The 24,875-nt window shown below is 35.3% G+C and overlaps 1 protein-coding gene across 12 annotated transcripts in view; it reads left to right on the forward strand.

Annotated features, from left to right (window-relative positions):
* Window positions 1-24,875, forward strand: part of ATF7IP (activating transcription factor 7 interacting protein) — a 134,597-nt gene that overhangs the window by 61,525 nt on the left and 48,197 nt on the right. For 9 of the 12 annotated variants that reach the window (XM_007967732.3, XM_007967729.3, XM_073020504.1 and 6 more), the window contains 4 exons: window positions 6,037-6,123; window positions 7,829-7,974; window positions 9,537-9,674; window positions 18,330-18,395. In XM_007967732.3, the coding sequence (XP_007965923.2) occupies window positions 6,037-6,123; window positions 7,829-7,974; window positions 9,537-9,674; window positions 18,330-18,395 (437 nt within the window). The remainder of the gene's footprint in view (window positions 1-6,036; window positions 6,124-7,828; window positions 7,975-9,536; window positions 9,675-18,329; window positions 18,396-24,875) is intronic. The other 3 variants (XM_007967736.3, XM_007967730.3, XM_037990316.2) reach the window with 1 other exon arrangement.

A 24,875-nucleotide genomic window follows, 5' to 3' on the forward strand; every position in this document is an offset into this window, starting at 1 on the left:
CTCTTCCTTCTAGCTGCTAACATCTATGAGTGTAGTAAACAGAAAATAGCATGACCTGCCATTTCAGGTACTTGTTTAGCAAATATGTTTTAAATATAGTAATTGTGATGTGTATTAGCAGCAACAAGAAATAATGAAAGATGAAGCAAATAGAAAAGCTATTTTAATTTTACAAAAGTAGAAGAAAGAACTAAAAAAGTGTTGTGCACATATATATATACACACACACACACATACACCTTAATAGGTCTAGAGACACTATTGCATTGTAGCATAGTACTATGTTATAACTGATACTCACTAAATTATTAAAATGATAATGTGTTTAAAAAGGATGGCAAAATAAAGATTTATCCCTCTGGGAAAGTTCAAACACTAGAGGAGCTGCATCTCCATGCTGTATACTTTCCTCTAGCTACTATTTCATCTCCTTTCTTTTAGAGCCATTCTTCAAGTTATATTAACAAAGCTAGTACCATTTCTTCTTCTGTTAGCCCTTCCACTTAATTGGATTTTGATTTCTGCCTTGCTAGCCGCCCCGCTCCTAATTTTTCTCAGTGAAATGACATTGATGATCATGTTATTAAATACAGGGACATCTTTTCTTTGTCTTATCTATTCTTCCATACTTGGATGACCTGTTAATAACAGTCCTTCCCTCTTGAGGCTCTCCTTAGCTTTTGGGTTACTGCATTCTCCATCTTTCCTTCTGTTTTGGTCCTTCTCATTCTGTTTTTCATGGAAAAATAGGGATAGGCCTCCTCCACATGCTTTTTTTTCCTTAAACATAAGATTTTTGAAGAGAAAAATCTGTTTTAGAGTAAACCAGATATTTTTTACATTAAACACTGACATAGTTTCCTTGCAGATTTTATTTCAGATTAAAATAAAAATCTGTGGTTGATAATTTTCTCCTTGTTCATTGGATATTTAAGGTAAATAAACATAAACTGATGCTAATGAGGATAATTACATTAGACTAGAATTTGAGACTTCTATTTTTGCTGTAGGTTAGTATTGATAGAATTGGCATGATTTAGTCAATTTACTGTTAATTTGTTGTCACTTCAGTTAAAATTCTTTATCATCTCAATCCGTTTATATTTAGTTGTTACTTATGTACTTGGCTTCTCTTTGTGGAGCTTCTTAGTTCTGTACACTAGTGTGCAAGTTGCAGATTTTTCAGAGTTGAGGTAGACCAAAGATGAAGTAGATTTTGGAAGGAGGTATAATAGGAGGAAGATCATTTTCAAATGAGTACTGTTGTCCGAGTTAGATGTGTAAGTCTGGATTTCAGATCAGAGACTTGGCTTGCATTAGAAAAATGTAGTAGATAGCATGTAGCTATTAGGTAACAAGATGAAATCACCTCAGAGTGAGTATACATGGAGAAAAGATCCAACAACTGAGCTTTTGGCATTTCAGTGTTTAGTGGTTGGGGAGATGAGGAAGAACCAACAAAGGAGCTGAGAAAGAGCAGCCCCTGAGGTAGAAAGAAAATGGAGAGATTTTGGTGTTTCAGAAGCCAAGTAAAGACACTGTTTTGAGGAGGAAATAAGGTAACCGTTTACTATATCAAATGCTGCTGTGTGTGCTCATAAGATGGAAGAGAAGTATTTAACAATCTGGAGATCATTGTTGACTTTTACCAAGGGGCAGTTTTGGTGAATGATGGAGTGGAAAACCTGATTCGGATTTCAGAGAGAATGGGAGGGGCAGAATTGGATATAAAAAAATGTGACTTTCAGAGGCCAAGACGAGTGGATCATGAGGTCAGGAGATCGAGACCATCCTAGCTAACCCGGTGAAACCCCGTCTCTACTAAAAAATACAAAAAATTGGCCGGGCGCGGTGGCTCACGCCTGTAATCCCAGCACTTTGGGAGGCCGAGGCGGGCGGATCACAAGGTCAGGAGATCGAGACCATGGTGAAACCCCGTCTCTACTAAAAATAGAAAAAATTAGCCGGGCGCAGTGGCGGGCGCCTGTAGTTCCAGCTACTCGGGAGGCTGAGGCAGGAGAATGGCGTGAACCCGGGAGGCGGAGCTTGCAGTGAGCCGAGATTGCGCCATTGCACTCCAGCCTGGGCGACAGAGCGAGACTCCGTCTCAAGAAAAAAAAAAAAAAAAAAAAAAAGTGACTCCCCCCCCCCCCCCAGGTTTTGCTTTTAAAGAGAGCACAAAAATTCACATAGGATACATTATTTGCCACTCTATATTGGTTAAATAAAACTAATACAAAATGTCTGGAAAAGTGACATTACCAGTCATGCTTCATTTTTCTGATAGATCTTGTTAAGAATCTTTATATGTTTATTGGCCTTTTGTAGTTCCTTATCTATGAACTGCCTGTTCATCTCCTTTGCCCATTTTTCTGATGGATATTGTTTTTAATTAGTCTGTAGGAATTTCTTGTTTTATAAATATTTTCATGGAGCCAGTAATCTAAATCAGGAATGGAGTAGACTGGCCTGTGAGCCCTGTTTTTATAAATAAAATTTTATTGAAACATAGCTATGGTAATTTGTTTACATATCACATAGCACTTACTGCTGATTCCTGCAACAAGGACAGAATTAAGAGGTTGTGTCAGAGGTCTTGTGGCCCACAAGATTGAAAATACCTATTTTTTGGCCACTTACAAAAAAAGACTTGCCAGTCGCTGATCTAAGGCAATGGTTTTTGTCCTCCATTTTTCCTTAGAATAAAGTTCTATAAAGTATAATTCTGAAATGGGAAACTAAGTCCCCTAATGTAAATTCTATTTTGTAATCCTTTAAAAACACAGTTTTCTACTTTTACTTAATGGAACCTTATTAAAGATAGTAGTCTTCTGATAAATATTAAACATCTAATTGTCTCAGCTATTTCTCAAAGTTATGGTACTACCAAAATTATGAGATCTGGTATCTGCCCTTAATGAGCTGTCTAGTTTGCTTGAAAGGAAAGAATATCACACATGAAACTATGAAAACTTGCCAAATTGTGATAAGGCTATACTCAAGAAAATCAGAGGAATTATAACAGAAACTTATCTGTAAGTAAGGACAGATTCTAAAAAAGACATTATTGTTATTTATTTATTTTTTTTTTTGAGATGGAGTCTCACTCTGTCGCCCAGACTGGAGTGCAGTGGCACCATGTCGGCTCACTGCAAGCTCTGCCTCCCGGGTTCAAGTGACTCTCCTATCTCAGCCTCCCGAGTAGCTGGGACTACAGGCACGTGCCACTATGCACAGCTAATTTTTTATATTTTTAGTAGAGACGGGGTTTCACCATGTTAGCCAGGATGGTCTCAATCTCTTGGTCTTGTGATCCGCCCACCTCGGCCTCCCAAAGTGCTGAGATTACAGGCATGAGCCACCGCACCCGTCAGTAAAAAAGTCATTCTTAACCTACTATTTGGGTGAGTTTCAGGAGTCCCAGGAACTACCTGAAATTATGTCTAAAGTTGTCTGTGTACCAAGGGCCTTGGATTATTACTCTGGGTTGAAGAAGACCCATTCTCAGGTTTTCTTCAGGCTTTGTGAACAAAATAAAATTAAAGAAATACAAGTCCCTACCCGTCTCTGTAGAATCTGTTACTACCATTTTTTAAATTCCAAGGTCTTTCCGTTACATAAACCTCTAGCATGTATTTTAATTCTGTGAATCCTGTGTGTTTTAAGTGTTGGGAATCCAGTAATATCTTCTAAGCATATCTGGAAACTGGGAGTTGGGTAATAGGAGGAGGTTTTTGAATAAGATGAAGAAATCTCAAGCTGAGCTTGACATACAGAGAGGAAACTGACATGCGTATAAAAGAGACAAACCATACCAGGCCAATTTACTCTGCTGTGTTCTGGATGCTCTGGCTTGGAGTCACTCTAATTGGAGCCATGGCTAATTTTGTGCTTTGTGCGATGCGAGGATTTGCTCAATAAAGACTATGTAAACCTTTTATCTCAAGCAACCCAGTTACTCTGTCTCTCTGGAAACTCTGGGGACTAGGAAGCTCAGGAGTTACCAACACTCAGTATTAAAATCAGGAAGATACGGAAAGATATATAGAGAAAGAATGTGTTTTAATGAGTTTGTGATCTGTTTACAAGAAAGCAAACATAAATTTTTATTTCACTGAAACTGAAGTTGAGAGATGAGGTCTTAAAACACTTAAAATGAGCAAAGGGTAGTAAATGGAGAGTTACTTTTCAAATAATTTATTTTAAAGTTCAAAAATAGCTTTAGTAATCCTGTGTACTATGTTAGCTTATTGTTTATCTTAGAATGAAAAAAATACTTCTAGCGCCTTAATAGGTATTCATCAATGATCCTTTTCCCTACATATTTTCACCTAAAAGTATCTTTTAAATTTTTTTAACCTTTGACTTTTGCTATTAGGGCTGTTGTGATTAAAACCCTGATGATTGGAGAAGAAATGTCGTATCAGAATCTTTATATAGCATGATATACTTTATGATTATTTATTTAATACTAGTTGCAGAACATGATGAAACATAGTATGCTTGATTGAAGCCACTGAGAAGCAAGTTGCAATGACATAGGGAGAAAAATAGAAGTCAGATATCTTAGTGATTTTTTTTTTTGTAGCTCCCTTATTCCTCATTTAATGAGTAGGTTAGTTGAAGAGACATTGATTGACCAAAACAACATTTTGGTACCTCTTGGATTTTATTTAATATAATTGCATAGACATTTTTAGCAGTATCTTTTGGCAGCACTCTTCAGTTGTTACATTTTATATGAGTCATGCAAATTAACCCTTCTGGGCCAGTCATGGTGGCTCACGCCTGTAATCCCAGCACTTTGGGAAGCTGAGGTGGGCAGATCACCTGAGGTCAGAAGTTGGAGACCAGTCTGCCCAACATGATGAAATCCTGTCTTTACTAAAAATACAAAAAATTAGACTGGGCGTGGTGGCTCATGCCTGTAATCTCAGCACTTTGGGAGGCCGAGGCAGGCGGATCACGAGGTCAGGAGATCAAGACCATCCTGACCAACATGGTAAAACCCCATCTGTACTAAAAATACAAATTAGCTGGGCCTAGTGGCGGGCGCCTGTAGTCCCAGCTACCCGGGAGGCTGAGGCAGGAGAATCGCTTGCACCTGGGAAGTGGAGGTTGTGGTGAGCCGAGATCATGCTACTGCACCCTAGCCTGGCGACAGAGTGACACTCTATCTCAAAACAAACAAACAAACAAAAAAATTAGCCGGACGTAGTGGTGGGTGCCTGTGATTCCAGCTACTCAGGAGCCTAAGGCAGGAGAATTGCTTGAACCCGGGAGGTGGAGGTTGTAGTGAGACAAGATCACCCCACTGCATTTCAGCCTGGGCGACGAGAGCGAAACTCAGTCTCAAAAAAAAAAAAGAAAAGAAAATTAACCCTTCTGAATGTTTTCCTCGTTTATGTGAAGACAAAAAATAGTTTACAGTGTGAGATTATATTGTGGCAATGTGATAACTATATTAAGCACCCAGCTCAGTTGTTGGCACTGTTATCAAAGTAGGTATATGTTTAAAGTTTTTCTTATATTTGGGATAGCCTTTCCATTCCTTGTTTATGAACTCTCTATACCATAAGCATTAAAGTAACTTAATGATTCAACCTGTATGTTCAACATATTAGGTGTTTTGAATGCTCCAGTACTTTGGAATTTTTTTGATAATTGTCACAGGCACTATTTTAGTTTTAATTGTTGAATGTAGAGGAATCAAAATGCTCTACAGCAGTTGTTTTCACATTTTATTAATGTTATTGGTGACAGAAAATTAAGTAATTTTTTTTTAAGTTACTTAAAATCTATATTAAGATTAAATTCTGTGTTGAGTTTGTTGTGAATTGCAGAACAGTTGAATATGGACTTAGTCATTCATTCGACCAGTTCCTGCTCCCCTTTTTCCCTCCCCAAATTTTACATTTTGGGACTCTGATTTCATAAAAGGTTAGTTTTGTAACTGGATAGTGACTAAAAATGTAAATTAGTGAGCTGTTACGAATTCCAGTAGAAGTAAGACTTCTTTTCTATATTTGTTAACAGCAGAAGTAGAAAGTAATGAAAAGGACAGCAAACCTGAAGAAGAAGAGCAAGTAATACATGAAGAAGATGAAAGACCTTCTGAGAAAAGTATGCGTATATAAACAAACTTGAACTGGGTTGAAAAATACTAATTCATTGTTTCTATATTTACAACCATGTAATATTCTTTTTTGCCCATGAAATAATTGTAAAATTTTGCAATTTAAGTAAGCCACAACTATAGCATTTTGTTGATGGCTAACTGAAGGATTTCTGAAAGTATGTTTCATACACTTCAATATTTTATTTTGTTTATTTATACTTTTTATTGTTCCTCAGAAAGATTTAGCTTAAAATTTACTAAGGTACTGACTGTTTTGAGATAGAAATTGTTTTACATTTATGTTCAGAGAATGAAACTACAAGAATTTTGTATGGGCTAACATAAGTAAATGGAAGGATGTATTTTAGTTTACTTAAGGTTCTTTATCTTCATGGGGCCGGATGTAGTGGCTCACACCTGTAATGCCAGCACTTTGGGAGGATTGCTTGAGGCCAGGAATGTAAGACCAGCCTGGGCGACATAGCAAGAACCTGTCTCTGCAGAAAAAATATTTGAATTAGCCAGGCATGGTGGCACACACCTGTAGTCCTAGCTACTTGGGAGGCTGCAGTGGGAGTATTGCTTGAGTCCAGGAATTTGAAGTTCCAGTGAGCAATGATTAGTGATTCAGCCACTGTACTCCAGCCTGGGTGACAGAGTGACACCTTGTGAAAGAGAGAGAGAGAGAGAGAAGGAGGGAGGAAGGGACGGAGGGAGGGAGGGAGAGAGAGGAAGAAAAGAAGAGGGAAGGAAGGAAAGAAGGAAAAGGGAAAGGGAAGGTTCTTTAGCTTTATGGGAAGGGAGGGAAATGGTGAACTGCGTGTCCTTAGGTTTATAGAAAGATCATTGGACTAGAAGTCAGGAAAGCTGGGTTCAATAACTCTCCTGTCATGCTGCTATCCATCTGTGACCATGGGTAAGTTAAGATTATAAGAGAAATTGTGGAATACAGTGAATTTAAAAGTAGGCACATAGATACAGATATATACAGAGGGATAAGCATGGTCACATAAGAGCATTTGCATTTAAAAAGTATGAAGATATTAGTGTTTTAATTTTTTTAGATATTGAAGAAACCAGATACAATTTGCTTATGATCTCATGAATATTAACAACACTTGAAACAAATTTTCTAAGTGAAATCTTCTAATCTATATTCTTTATAAATGTACTTTTAATGACGTTAATTTTATTTTTATTTGAATTCATTAGGATATGTTAAAAATAACTATGCTAGTTTTGTAAGGCTGATGATTAAGAATTTTTTCCTGTACTTACGGAGGAAGAAGAATAAATAAAGCTGTGCGTAGTTAAAAATCTGACGTGATAATGAATACAATATTTTGTCAGAGGATTCATGTGCACTGTGATATTTAGTTACAGGAATGAATATGAGATGATTTCACCTACCTTCTTCATGACACAATTGTGAGGCAGTTCTCCTTCTTAATGTGAAGATTTCAAGGAAATTTTGTGTTCAAAGTATGCATTGCTTGACCATTAGAAAGTTCTTATTTAGTATATTGAAAGTCATTTGAAGTTTAAAGCTAAAAGCTATATACCTACTTTTCTGATCTCCAAAACAATTTACAAAATAGTTGGTTGAGAAGGCTATTGTGATAGAAACAATATTTTGCTGAGGATGGATAATACGCATTAAGAGCTATAAGAAAAACACCTGAGTGTGATCATTGTGGTTTTTCTTCTCAGATGAATTTTCCAGACGAAAACGTTCTAAATCAGAAGACATGGACAATGTACAGTCTAAACGTCGTCGATATATGGAAGAAGAATATGAGGCAGAATTTCAAGTAAAGATTACGGCCAAAGGAGACATTAACCAGAAACTTCAAAAGGTATCGTGTCAATTATAAGTTATAAACCATATTGAATAAGTAGCACCACTGTCTTCTTCTAGGTTTCTGGCATTATTCTGTATTTTATTGACCTAATGTGGTTTATCATAGAAAGAAAGAACTTGAAGAAAGTGGTTGAGCTTTTAAAGTCTATTACTGGCCAGATGTGGTGGATCATCCCAACCCTTTGGGAGGCTGAGGTGGATGGATCACCTGAAGTCAGGCGAGACCAGCCTGACCAACATGGTGAAAGTCTGACTCTACTAAAAATAGAAAAATTAGCTGGATGTTGTGGTGGGTGCCTGTAATCCCAGCTACTTGGGAGGCTAAGGCAGGAGAATCACTTGAACCTGGGAGGTGGAGGTTGCAGTGAGCCGAGATCACAACACTTTACTCCAACCTGGGTGACAGAGCAAGACTCCATCTTAAAAAATAAACAAACAAATAATTAAGTCTATTACTATCCTTGATAATTTAATTTTAAAATTCCTTCTGACTTATTTTTGGCTACATCTTTTTTTACAAAAATGCTTATGATTATCAGAACAGAAGGGAGAGAAGGTAACATTTTTATTTATTTGCTTTGGTAACAAAACTGAATGTTGTTTTTCAGCTTTTCTTTTTCCTTCTCATATTGCACTTTATCTTAACTGTGAAAAGGAAATGTTAGAGTTTTAAATATTAACATTTTAATCTTTTTAAAGCTGGTTTCATAGTTATAAGTCTCTACATTCTAAACTCTTTATTGTGTACTTTAGGGTTAGTATAAAAGTGGTAGAGACAGGGTTTTAAAAGGACTAGAGAAAGGAGTAAAGTACGGAGTTTGAAATTCTCCTTACATCTGTTCGACTAGAGATAGAAATAATGAAAATATTCAGTATTTTATATGTTTATCAACATATATTCACAAATGTTTGTACAAATGCTTTTCTTAGAGAGGAATATTAAACTTCGATGATAACTAGTTTTTCAAGGTGTATATATTTAAGGATGACATTTTACAATCAATGTTTTAGGACAACATTCTTTAATTAAAATATGGCATACATATTTGCACTTTGTAGAAAAAAGAATAGTGTGGCAGTAGAAACTCTCAGTGTTGTTTTTTCCCCTAGTTTCTTTTTATTTGACATATGGAGATAATAATGCTTATTCAGTCTTTCTTACAGAGCTGTTAGAATTATGAAGGTAGCTATGTGAAAAATTTTGAAAACTGAGGTTTCCTGAGAGTTTACTTCTTTAGAACAGTGTTACTCAAGTATGGTTCATGGATATGTGCCAGTGTCTTTTTTGTGGTCCCATAATGAGAATATGGAAATTTTTCAAAAGTTTACTCTCTGGAAATTTTCTATTTTTAGTATGTATTACCCTCTTGAAGTAGATTTTATATATATAAAAGTAGAGAATTTTAGCAGATAGTATTGTGTTACAGATTCTAGCATGTTTTATTCATTAAGTTAGTTAATTTATCGTTACTGTCTTCTTGGTACTTAAGAATATTTACTGTTTATTGCTTGTTGGAATGCCTTCTTGGCATAATGAAGGAATATTTGTTTCTTTAGGTTATACAGTGGTTGCTGGAAGAAAAATTGTGTGCGCTGCAGTGTGCTGTATTTGATAAGACTTTGGCAGAATTGAAAACACGAGTGGAAAAGATTGAATGTAACAAGAGGCATAAAACAGTTCTCACTGAACTACAGGTTTGTACATTGACTTGAATTGTACTCCATTTGTCATTGTTTTTATAACTTATTTTCTGAGATATATATTTGAGATTGACTATAAAATACATTTAAAATCTAAATATAAGAAGTAAAAGGAGTTCGTTTAGTTTGCCAGGGCTGCTGTAAAGAAAGTACAATAAACTGAGTGGTTTAAACAGTAGAAATATTTAGAAGTTGAAGATCAAGGTGTCGGCAGTGTAGGTTCTTTTTGAGGGCTGTGCTGTGAGGAAGAATCTGTTCTGTGCCTTTACGCTAACTTCTTTTGGTTTGCGGACAGTTCTTTGGCATTGTAGAAACATCACCCTGATCTCTGGCTTTATCTTTACATGGTGTTGTCCTTGTGTGTGTGTCTGTTTGTAAATTTCCCCTTTTTACAAGGACACCAGTCATTGGAGTAGGGGCCCACTATACTCCAACATGACTTCATCTTAACTAATTACCTTTGCAATGACCTTTACAAATAAGGTCACAGTCTGAAATACTGAAAGTTTAGACTTCAGTATGTGAACTTCTAGGGGACACAGTTCAAACCATAACAGAGACTCAGAAATTACTGGATCTAATTAGTGCTTCATATTTTGTTTTCCAGTCACTAAAAGAAGGCTGTCATTTAGCATGCTGTAATAAATACTAAATAATATTTGTTAGGGATTCTTTTTATGTTAATCTGCCTCCTTTGGTGGACCTTATGTTTTAAAGATGTTAGTTTAATAACACATATTTATTAATTCTACTTTGCATTTTTTATTAAGTACAACTATATCTTAACACACAATACCAGAGCTTCTGGTCAGCTGAAATGAGCACATAGTGGTGTGCTGTAGTACTTTATTCCAAAGCTAAGAAGCTAGTATTTGAATCAGTACATTCATTCTGTCATAAGTAAGTGTATGTTTCCTATTGGGTTATTTTATATATGAGCATATCCCAAAGATGCTGAGTGGTAAACCATGTATAGGGCCTTATTTTGCAAATGAGGGAAAAGTGGCCTATAGAAGTTAAATCACTTTTTCCATTATGAATGAAATTTTAGCTAAATAGGATTAGAATTTAAGTGTATCTCCCAGACTGACCAATCTAATTATTAAACTTCATTTTACTATTACTGTTCAAACTTTTGAATTAAATTTGAAAATGCCTGAAGATTTGAAAGAATAATTTTATTCATTGTTTCTCATCACACCCACAGGTGCAACTATGAAATTGTGTTTTTAAAACCTGAGTTTTTGGCTGGGTGTAGTGGCTCACGCCTGTGAGCTCAGCACTTTAGGAAGCCAAGGAGGGCGAATCTCTTGAGTCTAGGAGTTCGAGACCAGCCTGGCCAATATGGTGAAACCCTGTCTGTACTAAAAATACAAAAAATTAGCCGGGTGTGGTAGTGTGTGCCTGTAGTCCCAGTTACTTGAGAGGCTGAGGCATGAGAATTGCTTGAACCCAGGAGGTGGAGGTTGCGGTGAGCTGAGATCGTGCTACTGCACTCCAGGCTGGGCAGCAGAGTGAGACTCTGTCTCCAAAATACATACATACATACATACATACATACATACATACATACTAAAACCTGAATTTTTGACACCTATCATCTCACACATAAGGTGCAATCCAGATTTCTTAACATTTAAATTTGTATTTAGGTGTTGCTTGTAGTCTCAGAATTTGAATCTTTCTAACACCAAGCCAATTAGCTTCTCTGCAAATGTTCCTCTTACTGACAATTTCTGAATTCTTGGAAAACTCTTGAAGAAAAATCTTCCCATTGTTCCTCTTATTGGCAGCTCTTGAATTCTTGGAAACCGATCCCTCAGTCATTTCATATACAAAGTGAGTTGCCAAGCTACAACTTGATTATTTCCTAGAAAAAAAAAATCTCGATTCTTTTCACTTTTCATTAGGCCATCATTACCCAATTCCCTGATTATAGTAACACCTTTTATATGAGCACTCTGGTACTAGTTTTTAACTTCTTGCTGGTCCTTCCAAAGCATTGTACTAATTTTTCTGAATACTGATTACTTCAGTCTCTTTGTAGTCCAAGTTCCTCAATTGTGTACCAGTAAAACCAGTATTCATTTTTTACATTTTTAAATTTTAATCTCTTAGTTTTCCATCCATTTTTTCTAATATCCACCAGTTGCTTCACTGCCTACGGGGTACTATTAATGTTTATTGTATTTTGATACCAGGCTTTTGACTTCATATTGTTTCCCCTGTTCATGCACCCGTAATCATGTGCCCTCACTGTATTATTTTTAAAATGTTACCAAGCCCAATTTAATTCCCATCTCTTTGTGTCTTGTTTCAGTGTTTATGTTTTTTTATGGAAATAAAATTCAGATACCAAACTGTTTTAAAGTGTACAATTCATTGTTATTTAGTACATTCACAATTTTATACGACCACTATCTATCGCATTTCAAAACATTTTTGTCAACTCAAAAGGAAACATTTTGCCCGTTAAACACTTGCTCTTCTTTTCCTCTTACACTAGCCCTTGGCAACCACTAATCTGCTGTCTCTATGGATTTACCTATTTTGCATATTTCACATGCCTCTTTCACTTAGCATGTTTTCCAGCTTAATCTGTGTTTGTAGCATGTATCAGTACTTCATTCCTTCTTAGGGCTAAATAATACTCCATTATGTGGTGATGTATGCCACATTTTGTTTATGCATTCATCCTTTGAATGGCATTTGGGTTGTTCCTACTTTCAGCTATTGTGACTGATGCTGCTTTGAGCTTGTATACAAGTATTTGTTTGAATACTTGTTTTAAAATCTTTTAGGCATATACCTAGGTATGGAATTGTGGGCCATATGGTAATTCTTTGTTTAACTTACTGAAGAATCACCCAACTGTTGTCCACAGTGGCTATATCATTTTCTGTTCCCACCAGCAATGTATGAGGGTTCCATTTCTCCACATCCTCACCAACACTTGTTATTTTTACTTTCATTTTTTTCTTATAGCATCAGAATGGTATGAAGTGGTATCTCATTAGGGTTTTGATTTGCATTTCCCTAATGATAAATGATGTTAACTTCATCTTTTCATGTGCTTGTTGATCAATCATATGTACTTGTTTATAGAAATGCCTGTTAAAGTCCTTTGCCCATTTTTAATTTGGATTTTTTGCCTTTTTGTTGTTGAGTTATAAGAATTATTTATATGTTCTGGATACCAAACTCTTTTTTTTTTTAATTTTTTTTTGAGAAGCAGTCTTGCTCTGTCACCAGGCTGGAGTGCAGTGGCATGATCTCAGCTCACTGCAGGCTTCGCCTCCCGGGCTCACACCATTCTCCTGCCTCAGCCTCCCATGCTGGGACTACAGGCGCCTGTCACCATGCCTGGCCAATTTTTTGTGTTTTTAGTAGAAATGGGGTTTCACTGTGTTAGCCAGGATGGTCTCGATCTCCTGACCTCATGATCTGCCCACCTCAGCCTCCCAAAGTGCTGGGATTACAGGCGTGAGCCACCACGCCCGGCCCAGGATACCAAACTCTTATTAGATATGTGATTGCAAATATTTTCTCCCATTCTGTAATTTGTCTACAACTTCTTAATGCCTTTTGTTGCACAAAAGTTTTAAATTTTGATGAAGTCTTGCAGATGGTATATAGTTTGGTCATGATTTATTATCAGTTCCACCAATCTCTGCTTTTTAATCAGGGAGTTTATTTACATTTAAAGTAGTTACTAATAAGGAAAAACTTTTGCAATTTGTCATTTCTTCTATGTCTGATACCTTTTTTGTTTCTATTTTCTCCATTACTGCTTTGTTTTGCAATTGATTTTTTCTTAGTATATCATTTTGATTCCATCTTGTTTCTCTTCTTATATATATTTTTAGTTTTTTCCTTAGTGATTACCCTCAGGATTACACTTAACATCTTAACTTTATAACAGTTAGGTTTGAATTAATATTTACTTGTTTTCAATAGCATACAAAATCAAGCATCATTATGGTTGTGCTCTAGAGAGGGAAATATGTTTTTTTGGTGTGGATAGTACCCATGTAGCAATTGTTGGCAACCGTTCTACCCAAACTTTGCTGCCTGTTTTGCAATGCGTACATAGTTCAGCCCGATTTTGCCCTTCACTCTGCGTACAGTAACACTTAGCAAATCGAGTCCTGTTATAACAAATATAAAGCATAGTGCACAACAATGAGAGGAGTTTGTTGAGATCTGTTGTGCTCATTTTGGCCAAATTTATGTGGTGTAGTTGATTTGGAAATAAAACTTTCAATTTGTTCTTACTGCATATTTCAGAACAATTTCCTGTTAGCTAATATGATATTTTGACTTTTGGCTTAATATGTTTTAGTATAATTATCCAGGGACAAATTGTTCAGTTGAATACATCTGAGACAAATTGTTCTATTGGTCTGATAAGTCTTTGACCTAGAATTAAAATAAGTACAAATAAACTGCACAAGGATTAGAAAAGAAGGCAAGATCCAGAAGAGATTCTTTAAGAACATTTTTATGTTAACAACTTTGTACCAATGAAATCTGTTGTATATAAAAAGGAAGCAGGAGGCCGGTTGCGATGGCTCATGCTTGTAATCCCAGCGCTTTGGGAGACTGAGACAGGTGGATCACCTGAGGTCAGGAATTTGAGACCAGCCTGGCCAACATAGTGAAATCCCGTCTCTACTACAAATGCAAAAATCAGCCTGGCGTGATGGCCCTTGCCTGTAATCCCAGCTACTAGCAAGGCTGAGGGAAGAGAATCTCTTGAACCCGGGAGGCAGAAGTTGGAATTAGCTGAGATTGTGCCCCTGCATTCCAGCCTGGGCAACAGAACGAGACTGTGTCTCAGAAAAGGAATCAGGAAAGCTAGGTTTTGAGGAACTCTATCAAAACTGTAGTCAAAGATTTATTTCTGAAGAAGTCATGGAACCCAGAAAGCTTTGCCAGATAATTCTGGCAAGTCATTGAGGAACAGATAATTCTTGTGTGATGTAAACTGTTTCAGGGTATGGAGAAAGATGAGACATCCATTTGATGAAGTAAGCCCATCTGTGAAACCTCTAGCACAAGAAGAGACAAAAACATAGTTTAGTTGTATTCCCCAGCATAGATTTCTCTTATGAATGCAAGCCTAGTTCAGTATTAACAATTATATGTCACTCTGCTAATGTAGGAAAGGTGAAAAACAGTGTGATCATCTCAGTACATGCCAAATCCGGATTTGTTAAAATTTACTGGTCATTCGTGGAAAACATAGGAGGTAAATACCTTGAATCTCTTAAAGGGTTGCTTTCAGAAACCTATTGTAAATATCATATTTAATAATGAATTATTGGAAATATATCTACTAAAGTTGAGAATGAGACAATGCCTATTAATAGATGCTGCTATTTAGAGATTTGGTATTAGTCTTGGGCAATACAATGAGACAGGAAAAAGAAATGAGTAACAATTGGTAAGTGGGAACCCAATAGAATTCAGTTGACAAACGGTTGAATGAAGAAGGAAATACAGCAACTACTTCATATAAGAACAACATATTCTAATAGTTCTCCTTACATCAACAATAACCAATTAGAAAACATAATGAGAAAAAGGTTTCACATATGGTAGTTATTTAAAAATGAGTAAGCACTTAAGAATAAATTATTAAGACCATTATGAAGAAAAAGAACGGAACAAGAAAACAGGAGTCAATAGTACTATGCTCTTAGATAGGAGGACTTGATTCCTCTCAAATCACAGTATAGTTCAAATTCATAATACTTGGAATTTCAACTAGATTTCTTACGGAAATGGAAAAGCTGTCAGCACACTCTGGAATATAACATTCCATTGGTTATGATTTAGAAAATGCCGTTTTAAGTAGATTTAACTGAAAATGTGTATTTTACTTTTTCCTTTCAACCTCGGCTCCTGTTCCCTATCAATTAAGTAAATTTATGATAGCCTAATACGGAGACAGTTTTAAATAATAGAAACTGTGGGTCTGTTTATTCACTTGCTTTTATGAGCAGCAATATTTTGTTATAGGCCAACCTTGATGTTAAGGAAACCTTCTGTTTTTTGTAGACAGAGTTATTTCCTAAAGGTACATATGCAGTGAAATTCTTGGTTTGTCTAGTTTCCCAAGTAAAACCCAATGTGATAGAATATTACTTTCCTGGAGTTACAAAAATGACTTGTTTATTTATTTTTTAAAAATGTCTCAGAATATTTACCAGAATAGCCATTCTTGGACACAGTATGGCAGATATTTTGAATTATAATTAAAAAAGAATTGTACAGCTTCCTATGTAAAAACAAAAAGGCTGCTCTTTGATTTTTCTGTTTTATAATATTACATATCAGAAAACTATAAATCAGTGTCCACATTTTGAGTTTGTTTTTCTGCTACTAGTTTCATTTTTAAAATGATAATTCTTTTAAAAAAGAGTTTGAATACTACAAATCTATATGATGTGAAAGTGAGGTCCTTAGTTCACTTTCTTTCCCACTTTCTGCCAATCATAGCTTCCAGGGGTGACTACTTTTAACCGTGGAATGTATCCTTATAGATATTTTTCTATACATGTAACATATACAAGATGATTTTGGGGGAGGGCTTAAGTAAAAATAGAATAATAACATTGTGCATACTGTGCAATTTATAGTATAACCACCTAGATTTTTTTTTTTTTTTTTTTTTTTTTTTGGAGACAGAGTCTTGCTCTCTCATCCAGGCTGAAGTGCAGTGGCGCGATCTTGGCTCACTGCAGCCTCTGCCTCCTGGATTCAAGCAATTCTCCTGCCTCAGCCTCCCAAATAGCTGGGACTATAGGCGTACGCCACCACACCTGGCTAAGTTTTGTATTTTTAGTAGAGATGGGGTTTCACCATGTTGGCCAGGCTGGTCTTTGTGATCCACCCATCTCGGCCTCCCAAAGTGCTGGGATTACAGGCGTGAGCCACTGCGCCTGGCCCCACCTAGATAATTTGACTAAAGGAAAATTGACATTCTCGCATAAGTTGGGGTACAGAAAATACCTTCCCCTTCCCATATACCTTTCTTATCTTTTTCTTTTTTCTTTTCTTTTTTTTTTTTTTTTTTTGAGAGTTTCACTTTGTCACCCATCCACCCACCTTGGCCTTCCAAAGTGTTGGGATTACAGGCGTGAGCCACTGCACCATATACCTTTTCAGAAAGTTATATGACATATTTTAGTTATCAGAAAGGTAGATTCATATTAAGGACATGAAATTATGCTTTATGATCTTGAGCCTTAATAACATGCATAAATAACTAAGTCCTTAGGAAAATCTTTACCTTTGAGAGTCATAGGTAACTGATTGCCTAGGCCATAATATTGGACTTAAGCACATTTTAAGATTTGGGGTCTCCTCTAGAAGTGACTGCTTTCTGAAAGAAACTTTAAAAGTAAATCATAACTTTTTCTCATTTTTATGAAGTGAATGCCCTTATTAGATAAAAGAAATTCTCTGGCAGAGCTCTTCCTTAGGTAGGGCCTCATGAATACACTCAGAAGTGTAATTTTCTTGAAAATATGTTTAATTTAAAATGGCTTCAGCAGCAGCAGCAACAGAAACAGTTGAATATTACATCTATGCTTAGTAAAAGACTGAAAGGAGATACAACCAAATATTCATGTGGTGAAATGATTATTTTTATTTTTGTTCTGCTTTTTTTCCTCTCAGATTTCCTTTTAGTATGTATTTGGGCAAAATATGTGATCAGGGAGTTTATATAAGCACAACAAATAATTAGTAATCTCACTGACCGTGTTGACACAAACAAGGTAATGGGTTTTTTGTTTGTTTTTTGTTTTTTGGTTTTTTTTGAGACAGAGTCTCACTCTGTTGCCCAGGCTGGAGTGCAGTGGTGCCATCTTGGCTCACTGCAACCTCTGCCTCCTGGATTCAAGCTATTCTCCTGCTTCAGCTTCCTGAGTAGCTAGGATTACAGGCACGCACCACCATGGCTAATTTTTGTATTTTTAGTAGAGATGGGGTTTCACCATTTTGGCCAGGCTGATCTCGAACTCCTGACTTCAGGTGATCCACCCACCTCGCCCTCCTAAAGTGCTGGGATTACAGGTGGGAGCCACAATGCCTAGCCAAGGTAACGTTTTTATCAGATTGTTAACAGATTAACAGAATATGTAATTTAATTTGTGAAAAAGTAATATATGAACATTCATCTACACTTCTGTTGAAAGTGTCACAGTAAAGCCTATACATCCATCCATATGTAGTATTGGCAAGGGATCTTTTATGACTTATAGATATGTCCACTTTATAATTCTCAGTGAGAAAATCAAGTGTGATTGCAACTGTGTTAAAAAAATAACAAAACACAGGCTTACATAATCAGGAATGTACTGGTAAGTGAGCAACACTCACAGTTCGAGGAAGAAATAGGCTAACCTAATTAAGAGTGTTTACATCTGAGTATTGAATTTAGGGGTCACTTAGTTTTAGTCATAACGATATTTTCCAAGTGTATATTTTATAATCAGCTTAATTTATTTTCTTTGCTCAGCTGTCTTCTGAGGATCCTGCTTTCTATAGGTTTCTTGTTATGTATTTATGTTTTTTTTTTTTTAAATGCTATAATACCATTTGATTTCCATTCGTTTTTGTCTTTTTTTTTTTTTTCAGGCCAAGATAGCCAGGCTAACCAAACGCTTTGAAGCAGCCAAAGAAGATCTTAAGAAAAGACATGAAGTAAAGTTTTCTATTCTTGCATAATTAATATTTAGCTCTCTTAAGTGGTAATCTTAGAAAATGCTGAATTAGGAGGAAAGTCTGTATTACAAATCTGAAATTTGCTTTCATACTGTGTACTCCTGTATGTAATTTGTGTGCCTTCAGCCCTAGAACTAATGAACCCCTTTCAAATCCTCATTTACTATTCTCATATATCAACATTTATATTTTATTTTAGGTTGTGCAATTCTTTTTTATTTATTTATTTTTTTTTTGAGATGAAGTCTCTCTGTCACCCAGACTGGAGTTCAGTGGCACCATCTTTGTTCACTGCAACCTCTGCCTCACGAGTTCAATTGATTCTCCTGCCTCAGCCTACCAAGTACCTGGGATTACAGGTGCCCACCACCATGCCTGACTGATTTTTGTATTTCTAGTAGAGACAGGGTTTCACCATGTTGGCCAGGCTGGTCTTGAACTCCCAACCTCAGGTGTCCATCTACCTTGGCCTCCCAAAGTGCTGGGATTACAGACATGAGCCTTTATGCCTGGCCCCTTAGGTTATGCAATTCTTGAAGCTGTATTTTCTGTCCATCTTTAAAATTAGGCTTCAGGGATTTGTCTTACCTTGTTTCTTTCATTTTGCATTCTTGTCAGTTTCCCAGTATGGTCTCTTACTATTTTCCCCAAAGTATTTTAGTATTCTACTGCCTATAGTGTTCCTGTTCTCCCCTTTCTTTCTTCCCCATGTAGTCAGACCTCTTTTATGCTCTAATTGTAATATACAGAGATTAGATTAAGTCACTTTATTGCCTTAAACAGTTTGAATATTTTTTAAAGTATACAATTAAGTCCAAACTTTATAGCATAAATTGACTTCCATAGTCTGACTTTTGCTTTTTATTGTTTCCTTCATTTTTCCTTTGTTTATCATTTTGCTACTCTTCTGTTATTTCCTTTATTATTCATATTTTAATATAGTCTTTGTATATTGCATTATAGTTTTTAGTTGGATTTATTTTCTTTTCCTACTGAATTTTGTTTTTAATTTTTTTATTTGAACAAGTTCCATTTCTTCATATTGATAGTTCCATTATCTGGCACATAGTAAATTGCCAATACCAATAAATAGTAATCATTTTTCCTAGAGGTTTTCTGTACTGATGCATGTTCATATATTCTTTCCTGTTTTTACAGCAATAGTACATAGAGCCGTATGAACTCTTCCCCTAGCTTCCCCGAGTGGTGAAATCTTATCACTGTAGTATAGTATCAAAGCGAAGAAATTGACAATTTTGTTAAGTAGTTTATAGACTTAACAGTTTTTACCAGTTTTTACATGTGTATGTAAAAATTCATTGTGCGTGCATGTCTGTCTGTGAGTGTTTATGCTTCCGTGCAGTTTGATCACATGTATAGATTTATGTAGCCCCCATCACAGTCAAGATATAAAATTGTTACATCACCATAAGTGTATTCCCTCATGCTACCCTTTTGTGGTTTTATTTTTATTATTATTTGATCTGTTGATGAATGTTTGGGCCATTATTATCTTTGGGCTATTTTGAATAATGCTGCAGTGTACACGGGAGTGCAGCTATCTCTTCGAGATCCTGTTTTTAATTGTTTTGCGTATATACCCAAAAGAGGAATTACTAGGTTGTATGGTAATACCTTTAGATATTTGAGGAGCCCCTATTCTGTTCTTCATAGAGGCTGTACCATTTCACATTTATACCAGTAGTGCTCAAGAGTTCCAGATTGCCCAAAACCTCATTAACGTATTATTTTCTGTTCTTTTGATAGTGACCATCCTCATGGATGTATGTGATACCTCATTATAGTTTTGATTTGCATTTCTCTAATGACTAGTGATGTTGAACATCTTTTCATATGCTTGTTGGCTATTTATATATCTCCTTTGGAGAAAAATCTCTTCAGGTTCTTAACCTATTTTTAAATCAAGTTCCTTATTTTTGTTGTTATTACTAAGTTGTAGGCATTCTTTATATATGCTGAATATTGACCCTTATCATATAAATTATTTGCAACTTTTTTGCATTCTTTGTTTCCTTTTCTCTTGATTGTTTCCTTTCATATACAGAAGTTAAGTTTGATGCAGTTCTGTTTATTTTTGCTTTTCTGACCTGTGCTATTAGTATCATGTACAAAAGAATCATTGCCAAATCTAATGTCATGAAACTTTTTCCCTGTGTTTTCTTGTAGGAATTTTTTAGTTTTAGGTCTTACATTTAAATCTTTAGTCAATTTTGAGTTAATTTTTATATATTTTGTCAGAGTCCATCTTCATTCTTTTGCATGTATATATCCAGTTTTCCCAGCACCATTTATTAAAGAGGCTGTCCTTATCCCATTGTGTGGTTTAGGGAGTTTTGTTGAAGATTATTTGACCATATATGTGAGTTTATTTCTGAGCTCTCTGTTCAGTTCCTTTGGTCTCTGTCTATTTTTGTGCCAGCACCTCACTTTTTTTGATTACTGTAGCTTTGTAATATATTTTGTGTGGTTCCCCCACCCTTTACCCCCTTGGCCAACTTAGCCTAATATGTAATATGTTTTCAAATCAGGAAGTATGAAACCTCCAAATTTGTTCTTTTTCAAAATTGTTTTGGTAATTCAAAATCCTTTGAGATTCCATATGAATTTTAGAATTTTTTTTCTGGAAAAAAACAAAAACAAAACCAAAACCCACTATTGCAATATTGATAGGGATTGCACTGAATCTGCAGGTTGCTTTGGGTAATACAGATATTTTAACAATAAGAAGTCTCCCAATCCTTGAACACAGTGTGTCTTTTCACTTATTTGTGTCTTTAAACTTTTTCCAACATTGTTTTGTAGTTTTTGTTGTGTAATTGTTTTCTCCCTTTGTTAAGTGTATTCCTAAGTATTTTATTCTTTTTGATGCTATTGTAAATTATATTGTTCATTTCTTTTTTGTATTTTTTATAATTTATAGATATGCAACTGATTTTTGCAGGTTGATTTTGTATCCTGCAACATTGCTGAGTTTGCTTAGGTTTGAACAGTTGTCTTTAGGGTTTTTACATATAAGATCATATCACCTGTGAACAAAGATATTTATACTTCTTTTTCTGATTTGGATGCCGTTTATTTCTTTTTCTTGCATAATTGTTTGGTTTAGGATTTCCAGTACTATATTGAATAGAAGTGGCATGCTTGCTTAATTCCTTATCTTTGGAGGAAAGCTTTCAGTTTTTCACCATTGAGTATGATGTTAACTGTGGAGTTTTCATGTATGGCCTTTGTTAAATTTAGATAGTTTCCATTTCTGGTTTGATGAGTGTTTTATTTATTTTTTTCCATGAAAGGATGTTGACTTTTGTCAAGTTCTTTTGCTGCATCAATTAAGATGATCATGTGGGTCTTGTCCTTTTTTCTGTTAATATCTTATGTTACATTGATTTTTATATCTCGACCTATCCTTGCATTCCTCAGATAAACCAACTTGGTCATGGTGTATAATCTTTTTAACATGCTGTTGAATTTGGTTTGCTAATATTTTCTTGAGGATTTTTATATTAGTATTCATCAGGGATATTTGTAGTTTTAGTATCTTCGTTTGGCTTTAGTATCAAGGTAATGATTGCCTAATAAATGGAATTTGAGGGTACTCCTGCTTGGAAGTACTCCTCTTGGAATACTACTAATTGTTTGGTAGTATCCTCCAGTGAAGCCATCTGGTCTTAGGCTTTTGTTTGTTAATTTTGTTTATTTTTTACATTTATTATTTATTAATTATTATTATTATATTTTCAATGGAGTCTCACTCTGTCACCCAGGCTGGAGTGCAGTGGTGTGATCTTGGTTCAAGTGATTTGTGTGCCTCAGCCTCCTGAGTAGCTGAAATAATAGGCCTGCACCACTGCGTCTGGCTAATTTTTGTATCTGTAATAGAGACGGGCTTTCATCATTTGGCCAGGGTGGTCTTGAACTCCTGACCTCAAGTGAGCCACTGCACCTGACCTCAGGCTTTTGTTTGTTAGGAGATTAGTATTACTGATTAAATCTCCTTACTAATTACAGATTCATTTATTTACTTTTAATAATTCAGTCTTGGTGGGTTGTGTGTTTTTAGGAATTTATTTATTCTAGGTAATCAAGCTTGCAGGTGTGTAATTGTTCATTGTAGTGTCTTGTAATCCTTTCTGTTTAGCATCAGTTCTAATGTCTTCTCGTTCTTTCATTTCTTTTCATTTTTAAAGTCATCTGTTTTGTTAGTTAGCCTAGCTAAGGATTTATCAATTTCGTTGATTTTTTTTTTTAAACCAACTCTTAGTTTTGTTTTTTGCTTTTCCATTTTTCTATTTTCTATTTTGTTTACTTCTGCCCTAATTTTAATTATTTCTTTCCTCTTGTTGATTTTGGGTTTAGTTTTTTCCCTCTAGATTTTTGAGTTGTAAATCTAGATTGTTGATTTGAGATCTTTCTATTTGTAAGTGTTTTACCACTATAAACTTCCTTCTTAACACTGTTTTCACTGCATACAATTTATTATATTTTGTTTTCATTTTCGTTTGTCTGAAGATATCTTGTAATTTACCTTCTTCTTTGACTTGTTGGGTTTTTTTTTTTTTTTAACAGCATGTTTAATTTTGACATATTTGTGACTTTTCCTACTTTTCTTCTGCTATTGACTTCAAGTTTCATTCCATTATGGTCAGAAAAGATACTTGGCATGATTTCATTCTTTTTAAATTTGTTAAGACCTGGGTTGTGACATGTGACCTATCCATGAGAATTTTCTGTGTGCTCTTGAGAGAAATGTATATTCTGCTGTTGTTCGATAACTTATTCTATTTGTCTGTTAGGTCCAATTAGCATATAGTGTTGTTAAAGTTCTCTGTTTCCTTGTTGATATTCTGTCTGATGGTTCTCTCCATTATTGAAAGTGGGATATTGAAGTTTCCTACTATCATTGTGTTGCTGTCTGTTTCTCCCTTTCATTCTTTCATTGTTTGTTTCATATATTTGGAGCTCTGATGTTAGGTAGGGAGGGGTGTGTGTGTGTGTGTGTGTGTGTGTGTGTTACAACTGGTGAATAGACCCTTTTATCGTTATGTCCTTCATTGTCTGTTTTGACAGTTTTTGACTTAAAGTCTATTTTGTTTTACATAAGTATGGCCCATCCTTACTGTCTTTTTGTTACCATTTGCATGGAATGTATTTTTCCATCCTTTCACTTTCATTCTATGTTGTATTTTGGATCCAAAGTGAGCCTCTTGTAGGCAGCATATAGTTGGATCTTATTTTTAAAAACATTAAGTCAACCTGTGTTTTGATTGGAGAGTTTTATCCATTTGCATTTAAATAAACTGCTCATTGGGAGGGACTTACTATTGTCATTTTGTTTTTTTCTCTATGACTTACAGCTATTTTTTGTTTCTTGATTCCTTCGTGTTTCATTGCTTTTTTTCTTTTGGTATAGTAGTGTGCTTTCATTCCTTTTACAATTCCTTTTGTGTATTTTCTGTAGATGTTTTCTCTGTGGTTACCATGGGGATTACATAAAATATCCTAAAGTTACAACTGTCTATGTTAAACTGCAAATAACTTTAATCATATAAGAGTGCTACTCTATATCTGCCTCACCATGACTTGATGTTACTGATGTCATATATCATATCTTTTTATGTTGTGTATCTGTTAACATATTTTTAGTTTTTTTAAGGTTTTAAGTTCTATACCGAATTAAAAGTGATTTATGCACCAATATAACAAGAATACAGGATTCTGTATTTTTCTCCTTATCAACTTTTACCTTAGAGAGGTTTATATTTTTGTATGCTTCCATGACGTTGTGTAGCACTTTTTAGTTTCCACTTGAAGGACTTTCTTTAGCACTTCTTTTTTTTTTTATTATTTATACTTTAAGTTCTAGGGTACATGTGCACAATGTGCAAGTTTATTACATATGCATACATGTACCATGTTGGTGTGCTGCACCCATTAACTTGTCATTTATATTACGTGTATCTCCTAATGCTATCCCTCCCCCCTCCCCCCCTCCCCACAATAGGACCCAGTGTGTGATGCTCCCCTTCCTGTGTCCAAGTGATCTCATTGTTCAATTCCCACCTATGAGTAGTAACATGCAGTATTTGGTTTTTCTTTAGCACTTCTTATAGGACAGGAATAGTGATGAAACTCCTTCAACTTTTATTAATCTGGGAAAAATTTTAATTTCACCTACATTTTTGAAGCATATTATTGCCGGATATTGTATTCTTGATTGACAGTTCTTTCATTCAGCACTTTAATAATATATTATCTCACTCCTTCAGGCCTACAAGGTTTCTGCTGAGAAATCTGCGTGTTATCTTATGGGAGTTCCCTTGTATATTGTTATGAGTTGCTTTTCTCTTACTGCTTTCAAGATTATTTACTGTGATTCAGACAGCTTGGTTATAATGTATCTCAGTATAGATGTTTTTGGGTTAAGGATAGTTGGAGGTC

Source organism: Chlorocebus sabaeus, chromosome 11 (assembly GCF_047675955.1).
Source record: "Chlorocebus sabaeus isolate Y175 chromosome 11, mChlSab1.0.hap1, whole genome shotgun sequence".
NCBI lineage: Eukaryota > Metazoa > Chordata > Mammalia > Primates > Cercopithecidae > Chlorocebus > Chlorocebus sabaeus.